The 18,615-nt window shown below is 45.6% G+C and overlaps 1 protein-coding gene across 4 annotated transcripts in view; it reads left to right on the forward strand.

Moving 5' to 3' along the window:
• ZC3H7A (zinc finger CCCH-type containing 7A) overlaps positions 1 to 15,182 on the forward strand; it is a 36,313-nt gene extending 21,131 nt beyond the window's left edge. For all 4 annotated transcript variants that reach the window (XM_058710414.1, XM_058710416.1, XM_058710415.1 and 1 more), the window contains exons 11-23: positions 98 to 162; positions 725 to 911; positions 1,612 to 1,773; positions 3,353 to 3,549; positions 3,825 to 3,925; positions 4,388 to 4,569; positions 5,449 to 5,525; positions 6,149 to 6,282; positions 6,770 to 6,875; positions 9,256 to 9,364; positions 11,302 to 11,435; positions 13,293 to 13,456; positions 14,269 to 15,182. In XM_058710414.1, coding sequence (XP_058566397.1) covers positions 98 to 162; positions 725 to 911; positions 1,612 to 1,773; positions 3,353 to 3,549; positions 3,825 to 3,925; positions 4,388 to 4,569; positions 5,449 to 5,525; positions 6,149 to 6,282; positions 6,770 to 6,875; positions 9,256 to 9,364; positions 11,302 to 11,435; positions 13,293 to 13,456; positions 14,269 to 14,458 — 1,808 coding nt within the window. In that variant the 3' untranslated portion in view covers positions 14,459 to 15,182. The remainder of the gene's footprint in view (positions 1 to 97; positions 163 to 724; positions 912 to 1,611; positions 1,774 to 3,352; positions 3,550 to 3,824; positions 3,926 to 4,387; positions 4,570 to 5,448; positions 5,526 to 6,148; positions 6,283 to 6,769; positions 6,876 to 9,255; positions 9,365 to 11,301; positions 11,436 to 13,292; positions 13,457 to 14,268) is intronic.
• The last annotated feature ends 3,433 nt before the right edge of the window (positions 15,183 to 18,615 follow it).

The raw sequence follows: 18,615 nt of genomic DNA on the forward strand, positions 1-18,615 counted from the left end.
GGAAAGTAACACGGGGGAAGCGTAGTCAGCCACTGAGCCCTGATGTTGTTGTGACATGATTAGAATGAGGTCTGTTGAAGTGTTTTTATTATTTTAGATGTGCCCACCTCAACTTCTAGAGAGGGAACAGCGCTTAGCAGCAGTAATTCCTCCCTTTTACTTGTAAGTGCCACTTCCTCTTTTGTAAATAACGTCGCTTAAATTGAACGTAGGTCTTTTACTTAAGTAACGGAATTACCCGAATGGACGTGATGGTCTCCCTTACGTCTCGCGTGTGCCGGGGGAAATGGTGGTGAGACAGGACCCTCGAGCAGCAGCCAGGGACGAACGCCGCGTGCGTAAGACCGCGCCTGTCACGGCACAGTCCTCGCGGTGGCACGGGGCGCAAGAGGCTTTAGCACCGCAGAACCCACACAGGGAAGATGAGATCAGGGCATAGGAAGAGTGTGTGCCATAGGAGCAGAACAATGACCTGTTACTTCTGTCAACTCGCAAGAAGCCAGGAAGGTGGGGGAGGGGCCCAGAGACCCAAAGAGTGGAAAACCCAGAAAGAACCAGCTTTTCAGTAGAAGCACAGCAACGGCAGACTAGTACCGATTTCAGTACATGAGGAAATGTCTTGTTTGTCACAAATTTGTTTCCTTCTTTAGTGAGAGTGCAATATTTGTTGGCTGTTTTTTTTTTTTTTTTTTGGTTTTTTTTTTTTTTTCTTTCCTTCTTGCAGATGAATGGACCAGGCAACTTGTTTGCTTCTGAGAGTTTCCTGGGAATTTCAAGCCACCCTAGAAATGACTTTGGAAACTTCTTTGGAAGCACAGTTACTAAACCACCTTCATCCGTGACCCCAAGACATCCCCTTGAAGGAACCCATGAACTGAGACAAGCTTGTCAGATGTGTTTTGTAAAATCAGGTCAGGACCAAACAAAGGAGCTTAGTCGATAGTCTGAGAGTTCTGGACTCATAAATACGCGTGGAGAACACCAGCTACCGTGGTTTTTCCGTCCCTGTTTGAGTTCTGGATAGAATAAGTCTGTTCTTATTTGATATAATTTCATTTATACAATCACATGGATTAGAATACCTTACCTGATGATGATGTCTTACTGAAATTTTTATGAAATTCTTTGCTTTTCTATATATATATTCAAAAATGTGATCATTTTCAAATAAAGCAAGAACTAGAAAAAAAGCATTTTAAGACCAGTATCTGACACAGTGTTTATAAAGTCTTTTCTGCTGGTTTGTTTCATTATCCCCAAGTCAGGTGATATAAACACAACTTATCCGAAACCAAAGCCTAAATTCGTTTTCTTTCTTAGTTAGGTATATTTCAGGGTATTTTTTTCCCTTTAGAAGCCATCAGAATTCCTGTCCTCATAGTTAAATAAGTATGTTTTCAGGGCACTGGTATTGAATAAAACTTTGTGTTCTCTGACAAATAGCATATAAAAGGCACAAATTACTTCGGTAGCTTATTTACATTTAGGGATTATAAAAATAGGGTTTTTGTGGGAATTTAATAATCAATATCCGTCTGCTTGTAAATGTGCCTGTAAAATGAAATGTCGCTCTTTGTGCCTATGAGCAATCCTTTTTTACATCTTTTTCAGGCCCTAAGTTAATGGATTTCACTTACCATGCTAATATAGATCATAAATGTAAGAAAGATATTTTAATTGGTAGAATAAAGAATGTTGAAGATAAATCATGGAAAAAAATACGCCCAAGACCAACAAAAACAAATTATGAAGGACCTTATTATATATGTAAAGGTATGTACTATAATTACTTAATTGGTGTGCATGACATTAGTGGTAAATGATTTGTTACATTTATTATAATGATTCCAGTATTACTGTTATTAAAAATGTGTAGGTAGAGTTAATTTTTTTTTTTTAAGGTCTATTTTTGAGAGAGAGACAGAGAGTGAGTGGAGGAGGGGCAGAGAGAGAGGGAGACACAGAATCCAAAACAGGCTCTAGGCTCTGAGCTGCCAGTACAGAGCCCGACGTGGGGCTTGAACTCACAAACTGTGAGATCATGCCGTGAGCTGAAGTCACACGCGTAACCAACTGAGCCACTCAGGTGCCCCTAAAAATGTGTAGGTAGAATTAAAAGTTCCTTGGATTGAGACATTTGTATCTTTTATATTATTTTTACCTTTGTTTTTAACTTCTTTCAGTGCTTGTGTGTGTGTGTGGATTTTTTAATGTTTATTTATTTTTGAGAGAGAGACAGCATGATCATGGGAGGGGCAGAGAGAGAGGGAGACACAGAATCTGAAGCAGGCTCCAGCCTCTGAGCTGTCAGCACAGAGCCCGACGTGGGGCCCGAACTCACGAACCGTGAGATCATGACCTGTGCCAAAGTCAGAGGCTTAACCGACTGAGCCAACCAGGCACCCCAGTGCCTGTGTGTATAGATGGTTATGGAAACTGGGCTTTGGCCGATTTTAAACAGGTTTTAAACAGAAAACTGTCTTACACTTTAGGTTCCCTGGCTGAGTCTAAACAGAATCAGAATACTGAACTGAGGCTTTGAAAATGTTCTTTTAAGTTGCTTTTGAGAGAACTTTATGTATTCAATTTTTTTTTTAACAATTTTAATCTTTATTTATTTTTGAGAGAGACAGAGACAGAGCACAAGCAGGGGAGGAACAGAAAGAGAGGGAGACACAGAATCTGAAGCAGGCTCCAGGCTCTGAGCCGTCCGCACAGAGCCTGATGCGGGGCTCGAACCCACAAACCGTGAGATCATGATCTAAGCCGAAGTCAGATACTTAACTGACTGAGCCACCCAGGTGCCCCTGTATTCATTTTTGTCAGATTGCTTCATCTGAATGTGCTTTTGAATGTCTCTTAAGTGATTTTTTAAACTTAGGTGGAGTATGTGAGAGCCTTTTCCCCATCAAAAATAAAAATAATCCAGACCCGTGGTGCTATCGTTCTAGAGTGAGTTCCATCCCTGCATAGTAAAATGTGTATCATTGCTTGAAGCTATCCGTGAGCTATAGAGGTTCAGCTGGTGCCCTAAAAATGTTTCATAATCATTGGCTTTGAAGAAACAACGACTAGGAACACCTGGGTGGGTCAGTCGGTTAAGCGTCCAACTTGGGCTCAGGTGATGATCTCATGGTTCGTGTATTTGAGCCCTGCATCGTTCTCTCTAGTGTCAACACAGAGCCTCCTTCGGATCCTCTGTCTCCCTGTCTCTCTGCCCCTCCCCGGCTTGAGCACTTGCTGTTTTTCTCTCTCTCTCAAAAAGAAAGAAAACACTAAAAAAAATCAAAAACCAAAAAAACCCAAACCGATGGCTGTGTTTTAAATGTCTTTTGATGGTCTGTCTTTCTAGATGTTGCTGCTGAGGAGGAATGTAGATATTCAGGCCACTGCACATTTGCTTATTGCCAAGAAGAGATAGATATCTGGACACTGGAGCGGAAAGGGGCGTTCAGCAGAGAGGCTTTCTTTGGTGGCAATGGAAAGATCAACCTCACTGTATTCAAACTTCTCCAAGAGCATCTTGGAGAGTTTATATTCCTCTGTGAGGTACTATCTCCAAACCTTATTTTCTGACATAAAATTGGTGATCGTTCCTGACTTGCAAGCCCAGAAATATAAAATACTTAGCACACGTCCTGCTACATGGTGAGCGTTCACTCAGTCAATAGTCGCACCTCCCAGTATCCAAGAGAATGCAAAAACTTCCTATGAGATATTAGTTGGCATCAGTTTGTAATGTATAAGTATGTGCATAAGTATGGTACAAAAGTTCTAATTTGTGTGATGTTGTTGTGGTAATTCTTCTTCTCTGTCTGTTCCAGAAATGTTTTGATCATAAGCCTAGAATGATAAGTAAAAGAAATAAAGATAATTCTACTTCTTGTTCTCACCCGGTTACAAAGCATGAGTTTGAAGACAATAAGTATGTTGGTAGTTTCTAATTTTTCTAGTGACACAATAGATTCTGTCTTTAGACCCAAATAAAACCAGAGTAGTGTTTGCCCAGGCATTTTACCCCTGTGCTTTTTCCTTGTTGCTGTTTTGAAAGATGATGACTATTTAAAAATGTCTGTTAGTATATTTTGCTGGGAATTTTTAAGTGGTTTATGAAATTTATGTTTAATACAAAAAGGCATTATTGATGTGTAGCTTCTCATGACATGGATTTCAGTATTTTATGGCTTAATTTATGGTGTAATTATCCACCCCCCCCACCCCCCCACCCCCCGTTAATCCAACAATTGTGTAAAGGGACTTGTTTTTTCTGGTAAAGATTTAGCATGTATTTTCAGTCTAGAACTTGACGTTATATATATTTACTTATTTGTTTTCCTTTGAAAAAGCTAGGGTAGAACAATAATGTGTCACTCCGTTTTTGTCTTAGGTGCCTTGTCCACATCTTGCGAGAGACAACAGTAAAATACTCCAAAATACGTTCTTTTCATGGTCAGTGTCAGCTTGATTTATGTCGCCATGAGGTCCGGTATGGCTGCTTAAGGGAAGATGAGTGCTTTTATGCGCATAGTCTTGTAGAACTGAAAGTCTGGATACTGCAAAATGAAACCGGTAGGTCGGTGCATGATTAGGAAATGGCTCCTCACCGGGCGCCTGGGCGGCTCAGTCGGTTAAGTGTCCGACTTCGGCTCAGGTCATGGTTTCAGTTCTGGGGTTCGAGCGCCGGGTCGGGCTCCGTGCTGACAGCTCAGAGCCTGGAGCCTGCTTCGGATTCGGTGTCTCCCCCTCTCTCTGCCCCGCCCCCCCCACTCGTGCCATGTCTTTCTAAGATAACTAAACATTGAAAAAAAAAAAAAGGCTCCTCAAACCAAGCAAGAGACTCTTAAGTCATAGAACAAACATAGTTACCAGAGGGGAGGGGGGCTGGCAGGGGAGGGGGGGTAAAACAGGAGATGGGGGTTAAGGAATGAGTGGGCAGGATGTATGGTGGGGATAAGCGCCAGGATGTGTAGAAGTGCTCAATGAGCTGTTGTACCCCTGAAACTAATATAACACTGGATGTTAACTGTACCGGAATGAAGACTAAAAGCAATTTCAAAAAAAACGTTTCCTCAGGAGCCGTCAGGGTTTGACAAAGCACTATCAGACAACTTTCTCCATCATCCCGATACGGCAACACCATTCATTTTATCCTCGGCTATAAACCATTATTTTTAGAGTGGCTTATTTTCAGAATCGCCTCATGCACTTAATTGCTGGTACCAGTTCACGCACGTAGTATGCTTTTGTGAGGTCGAGAGACTCCCTAGAAGGTACCAAGAGCTGTATTTGTAAATATCCTGTTGCGAAAAAGAGGGACGTGACGGGCATTCACCTTTGGTGACGGTTTATGCTGCGTAGGGGATGGCGGGGGAGTTGAGGCTGTGATCGGGCTGGTGGACTGTTGATATGTAGAGGGTGAGCCTAAAGGAAGGCTTGTACGTTTCACAGGTATCTCACACGATGCCATCGCTCAAGAATCTAAACGATACTGGCAAAATCTGGAAGCCAGCGTACCTGGGGCTCAGGTATGTTCTCTCATAGACTCGCTGCGTTTGGTGTCCTTTCTGGAGCGGCCTAATGGAGGTCATTTGGCAGATGTAGTTTCCACTTGCAGTCAGCTTCTTTCCTTATTGTTCAGTGACTTGAGTTATTGTTTAATGTGAAAACGAATTCCAAATTTTAGGTGATCATTGTAAAAAAAAAAAAAAAAAAAAAAAAAAATCAGCCAGCCCATGATACCTGCCAAGATGGCAGGATACAGTTTTCTTAGTTTAATTGGCAAAACAATTGGGTGCTTGGACCATGGGGACCCCGGGAGTAAGGGAGGTAGACTGTTTGTGGTTCTGCGTCCCAGCTGCCGGAAGTGCTTTCTCCCCTCCACTCCCGATTTCTAGTCGTCTCCCTTCAGAGCTGGCTTTCACAAATTGAGGTGTGGCATCTATAATCTTCTTCTATCATATTCTCTTGCGTTTGGGTGGGAACTGGAGATTTCGTTATCAGATAATGTATATAATGGTCAACTCATCAAACCAGACAGTACCAGAAATTGTATGCTATTATGAAAAAAGAAATACGTGGCAATTGAGAATTTTGTTGTCAGAAAACTGGTATTCTGTTAAAAGTAAAACTTCGGTTTTAATTGTTTAAGGTACTTGCCAATCAGCTAATGCCTGGATCTCTTAATATGAAGATAAAATTTGTGTGTGCTCAGTGTCTGAGAAATGGTCAAGTCATTGAACCAGACAAGAACAGAAAATATTGTAGTGCAAAAGCAAGGCACTCGTAAGTAGTGTGTATGTCTTTGTGTGTGTGTGTGTGTGTGTGCATGTGCGCACGTGTGTGTGTGTGTATGTGTGTGTGTGTGTGTGTGTGTGTGTGTGTAAACATTGCCTGTTTCATGATTCTCTGTTACTTGGGTATAAAATCATACGTATAAGAAAAAACGATTGACTTTGAAGAGAGCAGAGCAAAGTAGATAATGTAGGAGTGATTGCAAAGCAAAGGGAAGAGATTTTTACGATTTCATAGATAAGAATTCAGTCAGATTCCTGATCTTTCCTTATTGGTTCTTTGTTCAGGGTTCAAAGGGAATGTTTGTTAACAAATATCAATAGGAAGTGAAATGAGAGAATCATAAGGCATTTCTTTGAGAAGGGTTGAGAAAAATCTCTGGTCCTTCAGGTACGAACGTTGTACCTGTTCCTTTATATTCCTTATATGCTGCCTGTGCCAGTGTGTCTTTGTTTTTTCTGAACTCCATGTTTCTTAGGTGGACCAGAGATCGGCGCGCGATGAGAGTGATGTCCATCGAACGTAAGAAGTGGATGAACATTCGTCCTCTCCCCACAAAGAAACAAATGCCTTTACAGTTTGATGTACATACGTAATTTTTAAGCCACTTTTTTTTTTATTAGGCATTTCAAATCATTAGAAAGTAGTAGTGATTGAGAATGAAACTTGGAGACCTTTAAATGCTCGTTGAAATGACACAATTTTCAAATGGTCCCGTTGCTTTCCTTCCCCTTTTGTGCGTGTGGCTCTGTGACAGTTTTCAGATTGACTGGGATTGGAGGAGTTACTCAGAAAAAGGAAATAGACAGTGGACTCAAGAAAGAATTATGGGCATGACCTAACTTATTTTTCAGATGAATTACTTGGGGAGTGAGTGGGGGAGAATTTCATTGAGATCTGATTCCCTGGCTTTGACATCAAACTTGTGTTACTACGAATACTATTGACAAGTTTCTTTGACTCAAGTCGTGGATACGAGCTAAAAGATACCCCCCTTTGTAGGCTTTTCTAAAAGTAACCCCCAGGAAAAATGTTGAGTGTGAGAGGCACGTGATCGTCAAAAACCCGGAGAACGAAAATAGCAGACCAGCTGACCGTTAGGGTAGTATTTCATTCAGGAGGTGGCACATGTCATCTTGCTACCCTCTGGTGCCTTACGTGATTTTAAAGATGACCGTCCGAGCAAAGCCCTTGAGTTGGCTCTGGACTTCGCCCTTCATGAGACAGCGGAGGGTTCCACTGTGTGAGTGAACGGGGACACTTAGAGCATTGACAGGTAGTAAACTGTCTGTCCCGACGGCAGACAGGAAGAGAGATTTGCCCAGAGAAGCAGTGGGATGTATCACAGACCCCCCCCCTCGTAAATGAGGCCCCACCCCCTCTGAATTGCCCAACAGAATGAAGGAAGAGGAAGAGGCACGTTGATTCCCCATCACCCAGAGTGCCTTGCGTTTTGTAAACTTACGCAGGTCACCAGGTCAGTGTCTGAAGGAGGCGGTACATTTGTGTTTCATCCGCCGTGGTTTTAGACCCCTCCATCCAAGTGATGTCATCAGTGGGCCTCCGAGGAGGGGAAGAAGGCTTATTGGAACCATTGGCATCTGATGCTTTAAAAGACGAGGTGGTGCGTGTGCTCCTCATTCTTTGTTAAACATGAAGGCGACTGAGAACGGTTTTAGTCCAGCCGTCAGGACTTCTCATGATTCCTTATTAACCTTGGACGTGCCGTACTGCTGTGCAATGTTACAGTGGCTCATTTCCTCTTTTTTTTTTTCTCTTTTTATTGCTAAGGGATCCTTTTCCTAAAAGAAGAAATAATACTCTGTGTGTGCATGTGTGTAGACAGTATGGTGAGGTGGAAAGAGAATGGGCTTCAGGGTCTGCTGGAAGGGCCCTGGTCAAGTTACTCAGCCTCAGTTTGCTCATCTGCAAATGGGAATATTTACATCATAGGGAAGATTACATGAGATGGTGTTATGTAAAAACCCAGCACAGTGGCCGGCCTCTTCTCCTTTATCTTCTCTTTTCCCTGTTCCTTATCGTTGAACTTTGAAAGACTATGGTAAATGTCTCCTTAGTAGTACCCGACTAAGTACTTACTGGGGTTTCGCTTTATGCGGAAGATTGGAAGGCTGGGCCAGCGTCTGTTGAAGCACACACTAAGCCAAAGGTTCGTTGTACTGGAATGTGTGCTCTGTGAAGACAAGCACACTGATGCTATTTAAGAATGAGCTGTCTCAGTGATGGAGGTTTTCTTGATAGTTGTGGTCCTTACAGACGTTTGTGTCCTGCTGATCGCTCTCACTTCATTTTCCTACCAATTTCCCTGTGTTTACTTTGTAAAAGCACAATGCAAATAACCAGAGGGGTATTATTTGAACGCTATGTAGCTGGATGGCCTGGCCACTGTCATAATCTTCTCCAGACAGTGCATAGCGAATGCGTGGAGGCTGAGATTCACTGCCAGTGTTGGTGATGGGTCAGCTGAGTGGCCGAGATTTTTCCCGAAACTCTTTAGTACCTGCACCTTCTTTATTGCCTCCCAGAAGCTGACAAGGAGGTTTGGTGGGCATTAGGCAGGGAGAGCATGGGAGCTGTCAGACCAAGGGGGCTGGAGAGCTGCGCTCTGTAGGTCAAATGCTCTGATGCATTAAAAGCAGATACTCTGAACAAGGGAGATTGTTGACATTTTCTTGTATGAAAATGTTCCATCTCCCAGTTCCTTACTTTTTTTCCGTTGGAGATACTGTTTTGAAAAATTTCAAGATAGAAAGCTTAATCTCCTCTCCTATATGTTGGGCTTAGAGTCCATTTGAATATAAAGTAATCTTATTTAATAATTATGTTACTCAGCACTAGCACAGAGAATAATGCTTATTTGGCCTCAGTAAAAACTAGGCAGTTTTACTGAATGTACTCTTGTCTTAAAGCATATTCTTTTTTTTTTTTTTTTTTTTGGTACAGCTGTGCAATCATATTGCTTCCGGGAAGAAGTGTCAGTATGTTGGGAACTGCTCGTTTGCCCATAGCCCTGAGGAGCGGGAAGTGTGGACGTACATGAAAGAGAACGGCAGTAAGTTGCTGTCTTGACTGTGGCCTGTTGACCACAAAGTCTAGCTTGCGGGGAAGTCTCCTTCCTCCCTGGAAACATGCGAGCTCACCGTGAACGCAGAGAGCGGCTCGCATCCCGGACAGTCGTGCCGTTGAGTCAGGGGAGCAGAGCCTGACCTCTGATCTGTGTTTGCTCAGGGCAGAGCTGGGTGTGGATCCGTAGGGTTGCATGTGACACAGATGTGTTCCTGAAAGGTGGTCTGGGAAGTTCAGTCCTTCCTGACCACCTGCGCCAGACCGTCTGCTCCTATTGTGAAGAGCCAAGCCCCCCTCCCCCCCCCCCCCCCCCCCAAATCGGGCTAGAATCGAAAGTTTCTTCAAGGAGGCCTCACCGGGAGAACAGGCTCAGATTCAGAGGCCTGAGGAGAGAACGTGTGCCTTGGTCACACTGCATGTTCATTATGGGAGTCTTTGAGAGGAGCCTCAGACAGCCTTTGACTTTTGATCAGAAAGGTTGGCTGCAAGGGCAGGAATTGGTGTTGTTTACTCTCTAGCAGACTGATGGAAATTGACCAACTGCTGAAGATCCGCGATCTCTGAATTACGTGAACTGTTCAGATTTAAGCGTGTCACCTACCATGTTTTACCAGTGTTCACGTTTGGGGACGTGTGGAGGGGACTCCTTCCCGCTGTCTTGTTTGGAGGAGGGACATGCGGTCGGGCCTTACTGAAGGTGTTCTTGCACACCAGGGTTCTGGTGGTGATTCCTGTTACCACTGGTCCGAATGAAGGATTTCTGGGTTATCTCTCCTCCCAGTCTGATGATGTATTGTAAGAAACACTTGGGTAGGCAACAAAGCCCATTTAAAAAAAGGTTTTTTTTACGTTTTATTTTATATTTGAGAGAGAGAGAGAGAGCGAGCATGAGCGAGGGAGGGGCAGAGAGATGGAGACAGAACACGAAGCAGGCTCCAGGCTTTGAGCTGTCAGCACAGAGCCCAACGCGGGGATTGAACTCACGAGCAGTGAGATCATGACCTGAGCCAAAGTCGGACTTAGGCACCCCCTCAAAGCCAATTTTTGGATCATAACCTCATTCCCAGATTTCCCAGCCGGGGATGAATTTGGCCAGACTTCCCCTCTCCCCCGGGGATGTTTGGCAACGTCTGGAGACGTTATTATTGTTGTGACTTAGGTGGGATGTCTTCTGGCATCCAGCGGGTAGAGTCCGGGAATGCCGTTGAATATCCCACAGTGCCCAGGACAGCCCCCTACAGCAAAGAATTATCTGGCCCAGAATGTCACCAGCGCTGAGGTTGAGAAACCTGGCGTTAGCACTCGCCAGTACTGCTGAACGCACTTGCTCGTACTGTAGGAAGCAGCTGGTGGCCACTGCCCAAGACCTGGTCACAGTTGTGCTGTTGTAAATTGCACCCCAGCGTGTGAATCCTCAGGGATGGCGGCTTCACTCGATGGGCTCCCGTCGGGGTCAGAATCATGGTCCCAGCGGTAGTGCGTTTCTCGTCTTTTTCAGTAGACAGTGAGGAACATATCTGTTCTGGGCCCCGAGTCGTGTAAGTGGCTATGTGGTCATGGCAGTGATCATGAGTATTTATCTGGGGGCAGTGTGAAGCATGAGAGGCTTTCTTTTTAGCAATATCCTTATAATAGTTACTGAATTTTCAGCACCCCCAAGGTGTCTTGCAAACGTAGGGAGGAGTTAATTCATCTTGAAGACTAGTGCTTGTGGTCTAACAGTCCGGAATTTGGTTCATACCCACCAGAGTTTACCCGTTGCATGGATGTGGCCCCTCTCCACGCCTACTGTAATCTGTCTCTGTTCCACCGTCTTGCTTTCCTCTTGAAAACGTACACCACCTGATACAAAAGGTCTGCATGATCTTGTGTGTATTTCAATGGTGTATTCAAATCTGCTGAAATTGATTCATTTTTCTTTAGTACAAGATATGGAGCAGTTTTATGAGCTTTGGCTAAAGAGTCAAAAAAATGAAAAAAGCGATGATGTAGCCAGTCAATCAAACAAGGAGAACGGAAAACAAATCCACATGCCGACAGATTACGCTGAAGTTACTGTGAGTCCCCAGGGGTCCTTCTATCTTCGTCCTTCTTTTCTCCTTTCCTGCAGCCTGGCTCCCTGCTGCCCACGCTCCTCCCTCAGGTGGCCTTGGGCCCCTAGCTTACGCCTCCTGATTCTAGAAAATGCTTTTCCTGACTTTGGAGGCAGAGAATTTTGAGCCTAAGTGCTTGTGTCCCCTCTTACTAGCCTGTAGCCTGGGTGAGTAATCGAGCGCCCCTGAGTGGGGTTGTGATGGGTAAGCGAAGCAGGATGGGTCCTGGAGCATTTACCCCAGTGCCGGGCCCCAGAAGATGTTTGGGAAATGTGGGTGCTATGCCTTCATTCCCGCCTTACGTGCCAGCGTCTGGCCTCTGGCTCCAAGGTTCACTGGAGACATTAAGTCATCTGTGGTTTTGTACTGCTTTGGTTTTCTTTTACATTTTTTTTTTTTTTATAAAAGTAAAGGATAATATAATGAATACCTTGAAGCTACCATGTTAGCAGTTTGTTGCATTTTCTTCTGTGAAATAAATAAAATGTTACAGAGTTAGAACCCCGTTTGTCCCCCTTCCCAGAGGGACCAGATCCAGTGTGTATTTGCCAGGCTACGTTTACATATCTTTGACATATTTCTTCCTCATCCATAGTTGTCTGGCTTTTGTTTGTTTATGTTTGAGAGAGAGAAAAAGAGCACAAGCACACGTGCGAGCAGGGGAGGGGCAGAGAGAGAGGGAGACACAGAATCCGAAGCAGGATCCAGGCTCTGAGCTGTCAGCACAGAGCCCGACTCGGGGCTTGAAATCACAGACCGTGAGACCATGACCTGAGCCAAAGTCAGATGCTTAACCGACTGAGCCACCCAGGCGCCCCTGTCTGGATTTTTTTTTAAAGATGACATGGGCGTGTGCATTATCCCGTTTCCTGTTTCTTGTTTTATATTTTGGCACCTCCCCGTAATTGATTCAGCTGGATTGGGTCACGTCTGGGGCCTGGCCTTGCCCCACGTGTGTGCCTGGGGATGTGCCCTGTGAACTCTCCCTCCTGTGCCAGGGTGTAGCGCTCACTCCCTTGACACCTTGTTCCTGTGTTCCCAAAGCAGGGTCACCTGGACTTCCTGGGTCTTGAGATTTACCTGGGCTGTTCAGTCAGGTGGATCTTCATCTGTCCCCCAGACATAGTGACGATCTCGCAGGAAGCCTTCAGGAATCTGTTCTTACCTGTGTGCACATGATTCTTAGCCAGTTGGGAACCACTGCTCAGACCTTACAGCTTGCATCTGTGGTGGTACCTACAGGGACCTGAGCACAGTTCCTTCCGTGCCGTCTGTGCCTCAGGGGCAGTGTCTTCTCAGTGTCTGGACTTCCCTGGTCCCTGGCACGAGTGTGGCCCGTAGTAGGAGGCTCACTTCACGTGCCCTGGATGGAGCGGCTGCTGCTCCCTACACAGCTGCAGAGCCCCGGGCTTTCACGTCCTCTCTGCTGTTCCTTAAGAGTTCCTCCTCCCCAGGGTCCTCTCATGAACCCTCGTCCTCCCCACAGACATCCTTGTTTGCACACCAGTCTGTCACCTCCCTGCCAGAGATCTCCCGGAACCTGGCCGAATCCATCACCCCCGCTCTCTGCTGCTGCCGGTGTCCTGGCCCGCCTCCTGGTGTCGGGATCCCTTTCTTGGTCCTGTTTCTGACCCTGAGCTTGAGCTTGATCTTCCTGCCTGGTTCCCCCCTCTCCCGCCCCGGGCCAGACAGGCTCCCCGATAGTGGAGGCGGAGTTGTAGGTCAAGTGGTGCCCAGTCCGGGTGCCCTCCCTGAGCAGCGTGTGGCCTGTCAGGGGCACACGGCACCCCTGATGGCACGCGTGTCTCTCATGCACTCCAGGCCGACTTTCACTGCTGGATGTGTGGGAAGAACTGCAACAGTGAGAAGCAGTGGCAAGGCCACATCTCCTCGGAGAAGCACAAGGAGAAGGTGTTCCACACCGAGGACGACCAGTACTGCTGGCAGCACCGCTTTCCGACAGGGTATTTTAGTGTTTGCGATAGGTACGTAGCGCCCCCCCGCGGGGACGGCGGGTCTCACGCCGCTTTCCTGGCCATTACGTCGTCGTTAGGCCAGGTCGTTGGGTCGGCGAGCGGGGATCACCCGGGGGTGGAGTCCTCCAACACTGGATGCTCGGATCGGGGCTCAAAGTGGTGGTTGCTCCTTGGACGCTCGTTCGCTCTTCTGTGGTCATGCGACAAGAGTCACTGGTCTGCTGATAGGGGTCCGAAGTGTCTTGAGATAACGGAAGACAGAAGTACGTGTGTTCGCATTTGCCCCAACCCCCTTCCCGTCGTCAAGGGCGGGTCGCTAAGCACAACCTGCCCTGTAGCTGGCGTGTGTGAGTGCTGAAACTGCCTTTGAATGACTGTACAAGTGCACGTGTGGAACTTAGGTCAGAGGAGAACGTGACTCTCGCTCCTTTGTTTTCAGTGGACCTAGAGAACATCTTTTAGCCACCAGCCACGATTTTGAATTGCTCCTCATATTGTTAAATCACTCTTCATATTTAGTTTCCCCGTTTAGATGCACGTGATACCTCACACCATGGAAGGTGTCTTTTCCTCGCTGCCAGTTCAGATTTCCTTCCACTGCATCAGGAAGGACTGTAGTCTTTTCCGCCCCATCAATCGGTATTTCTCATTAATACATTTAAAAGTACTAATTTTTCCATTGTGGATGTCAAGGCTGTGTCATAGTCACTCCTGTAGGGTTAAAGTTTTGAACTAAGGGGGTTTTTTTGCTGGTGAAGCAGGTGCTCCTCAGGTTTGTGTGAATCACTTGTGGGCACTCACCGCGCTGACTTGCCCCGCAGGTATATGAACGGCACCTGCACAGAAGGAAGCGGCTGTAAGTTTGCACACGGCAACGCCGAGCTCCACGAGTGGGAAGAGCGGAGGGACGCCCTAAAGATGAAGCTCAACAAAGCAAGAAAAGATCACTTAATCGCCCCAAATGATAATGACTTTGGAAAATATAGTTTTTTGTTTAAAGATTTAAACTAATATGCTGGCTTTTATGTATGTTACCTAATCAGAGCATCGACCAGAAAAAATGGAAAGTGTTCTCAGGCACGTGGCAGAGAAGCCGCAGACTTTCTGCTTGTATTGGCGTCTATCGTACCTCCTGAGCAGCAACCCACAGTAGGTAGGAAAACGGGCTGTTTGACAGGTCTGGCCATGCTCTCGTGGCACCATTGGCATCGCATGGCGAAGTGACCGCTACCGGTTGCCATCTGTTGAACAGACTTTTGGATGAAGCGTGTTGGGGAAGAGGATGAGGTTGTGTCTAAGACGACTCCTTGAGTTGGTCCTTTGGATCAGAACCACGGCGGTGAGAGAGTAGACACTAGGGCCAGAATACATGATGGATGAAATTCTTCACAGGTTTGAAACGGAACGACTTTGTTTAATATAATAAAGTTTGCTACTTATCTGTACGTAGGTTGCTAAAAAGGATTTTCTTAACTCAGATTTTAAGCCAAATAACCATTTAACACTAGTATATGTTAAATGGGGTATTTTTCTGTATTTGTATGTTTCACTATAATAAGGGAACTAAGGATAATGTGCATTGAGAATATTTTGAAAAATAATCAGTCGACTCAAATTTTATTTCTTGGTCTTTTGCTGTTTAAACGATGATTTTGAAAGATTACACTTGTACTGTTGGTATTGTGTAGTGTATGGACCAATATTGCCTGTAATAAACATTTTATATATAGAGGTCTTTCATTTTTCACTGTCATCCTTTGCCCACAAAGAATTATTGAAACTGGGGCCTAACGTCACAAGGTTTGATTTTTCTCAACACTTTTATTTAAGCAGTTAGTGGCAGGATGCAAATTAGACACGAAAGCGACTTTTCACTCTGTCCTGCGCTCCCCCAGATTTGGCGTGAGAAGCAGCTTCTCTGGTTCAGGGACGTGTGAACCCTTGTGGGGCTCTTCTTTGTTTCATTCAGGTGTGGGCTGTGGGCTTCTACAGATGACTGGCATTGTTGGTTGCTGGAGAGCACCGAAGGCATGGTCAGGACGGCCGGCAGAGACAGAGACAGAGCTAAGCTGTCCTGTGGGACCCTGACCTGCTTCCGAAGCTGAGACCCAGCGAGCGAGAAGAGAAGGGCCGACAGTCAGGCTTGGGGGCTGCTACATCCTGAGGGTATTACCAGTGCCGAGTCCTTGCTGGGGACGGGGGTCAGGGGGCGCGGTGGACGGACTTGGAAGACAGAGATCTGCTGGGCTGTGATGTAACCAGCCTCCAAACGGTTGGGCAAAGCCACTCCCTCGTGACAGCCTTGACTAAGCAGGTTTAGGGGGTAACAGAGAAGGGTCTTTTTTCTGCATGTGAGTCCAACCAGGGTGGAGAGGAAGGCACAGTTGGTGGTGGTGAGACGAGACAAATAGAGCATTTAGAAGAACCAGAGGCTGCAGATGGACAAGCAAGCCCCCCATGACTTCTTCAAGGACAGACTGATTTCCCCCCATGTGTGACAAGGCAGTTGGGACCCACTTGACTTGGTGGATGTGTCAGGAGTGCCTCTTATTTGCCAAATAGATAATCTGCTACAAGTGACCTTTTCTGGAGAGTAGACCAGTAGTGTTAAGTTTTGTACGAGGTCTCTCTAGGCAGAAGGCCTTCACTCCGTTTTTTCTTTGTACTTGCTTCCCATCTCCTTTTTTCAGGGAGAGTAGCAGGTGTTCAAAAGTTGTCTCTGGTGTTCTGCTTCGGTTTACAGATTAAAAAGTTGGTTGTCTTGGGGCGCCTGGGTGGCTCAGTGGTTAAGCGTCCGACTCCTGATTTCCTCTCAGGTCATAATCTCCTGGTGGTGAGATTGAGCCCCGAGTCGGGCTCTGCACTGGGCTGGAGCCTGCTTAAGATTCTCTTCCTCTACCCGTCTCCCACTTTCGTGCACATGGGCTCTCCCTCCCTCTCTTAAAAAAAAAAAAAGAAAGAAAAAGAAAAAAAGTTGGTTGTCATCGTGTTCAGAATCCAGGCTAGAAACTTAAAGTTTGAGATCCTGTGAGTGGCCAAGATGGGAATGAAAACACTCTTCAGTTGGCCTCGAGAGATTAGAATTTAGACTTCCTGTGGGTGTTTGTTGCAAGGAAAGAACGCTAATTTCTGGAAAGCCAATTCTGGGGTCTTGACACAAAGTCTCCAGGAAGCATAGCCACCACTGCCTGGACCACTCAGGCTCAGGGATCGGCTTCCCTCCCGAAATTCCTGCCAACCTGGACCTCGTCAGGCACATCCTGTTGGCTGGGTAAATGCTTAGAAGCTTTAAAAGCTAATGAGTATACTTGTCTCGCGTTCTAAGAAAGCGTTTATATATGGTATATAATCTCCCTGCCCCCTTCTCCAACTCCACCAACTTGAGTATGGTATAAAAAGTGACCATGAAAACTCACATGCAGGTTGATGTGGACAAGTTAGGGCTGACTTAGCCCTGTAGAGCAGTGCAGCCTGATCCTGACTGCCTGGGATATTCAGAACTGAATTTGTCAGTTTCAGAAGTACATTCTGGTGTCAGAGAAGCAGCCACATGTCTACATAGAGAAAAGGAAATCAATCGCCTTTTTTAATCCAGGGTGGTTTCCTGGCCTATAAGACATCACGTTGTATTGCCACAAGGTATTGTGGGTCTTAAGAGACAACCCACAGGCAGCAAAAGTTCTTTGAACCTTATACAAGGCCTGTGCAAATGACAGGTGTCTCATAGAAGTGTAGGGTAGATTCTGTCCTAGCACCCTACAGTGAATGGGGACCGGGTGACTTTCGACCAGTGTCAAAAGTGTATTAGTAATACACTGTTGAATTCAGATTTACACGGACAAATTGAGGACTAGAAATGGTAAATAAGGTTAATATCAAAAATGTATTCCTAAATACATTTTTTCCCCCGGCATCTATAAAAACAAGATTATATAAAACAGTAATAGAACACGGAATTACCAGGTTTGTAATCAAAGAGGTGGAAAAGTAATAACAGCACAAGAACAGGAAGAGGTAAAAGCTAGTTTGGAGAAGTTTCCAGATCTTCCTGGAATTAAGCTAGTAGAAGTCTCAAGTAGAAATTCTGAAATTCTGAAAAAAATGTATACAGCGATCCCCAGAACAACTGCTAAGGATAGAACAACAAAAAGGTTTAAAATCATTAAAGGAAGGGTGCCCGGGTGACATTTGACTCTTGATTTTGGCTCAGGTCATCGCCTCACAGTTCATAGGATGGAGACCAGAGTCTTGGGATTCTCTCTCTCCACCTCTCTCAAAATAAACAAACATTTAAAAAAAAAAAAATCATTAAAGGAATTAATATACTAGCAAACATCCACTTAATACAAAAGGAAGAGCGAACAAAAGGAGAGAGATACGACAAATAGTAAAATGGTACATGTAAGTAAGTTACCGACGTTTTGGGCCTCAGTGGTGGACACGCTGAATGTCCTGGGCCCCTAGCAAGGTAGCCACTGGTGGCCACATTTTATATCCCTGGAAACCAGACTCAAGGCTCACACAGCTGCCCTGTGGCAGAGGGGAGGTCTCACCCTAACTTCTGGGTCTGAGCCATGCTTTTTGTTTGTTTTTTGCCTGCAATCATAACTGCTTTGTTCCCTCTGCGTTTTATTTGCCTAGTTTGTAGTCATTTACAGAGCTCTACGGCCCCCAGAGCTGTTTAATGATTAGTGCCAGATGCAGTTGTCCCTCTCTCTCACAGAAACGACTCCATCCCATCTCATCCCCTGGCTTGTCCTTTATAATCACAAAACATATTCAGAAAGGACCTAACCTTCAGAGTCAGGGAAGTGTTGAGAGTCAGCAGTGGGTCCCTGGAGCAGTTTCTTGGGGGTGGGGGTGGGGGCTGCCTCTGAGTCTGAATTTCTCACCTAGTAGCTTTGCGGCCTCAGGCAAGTGACTTTTCCAAGCCTCAGGTTTTCTTCCCATCTGTGAAGCTAGTACAGGCGGCACGCACCCTCTCCCAAGGGCTGTGGTGGAAGGGATGATAGTAGGCTTAATTGAGGCAGGTCATGGACACTGGGAGACTACAGTAACTAAGAATAAGACCTCACTATGGGCCTGCCATTTTCCATAAATTCCATTGATCCTCAAAACAACCCTGTCAGAGAGGCACTCCTATTACCCCCATTTTACAGACGTGCAAA

The sequence above is a fragment of the Neofelis nebulosa genome, chromosome 18, assembly GCF_028018385.1.
Source record: "Neofelis nebulosa isolate mNeoNeb1 chromosome 18, mNeoNeb1.pri, whole genome shotgun sequence".
Lineage (NCBI taxonomy): Eukaryota > Metazoa > Chordata > Mammalia > Carnivora > Felidae > Neofelis > Neofelis nebulosa.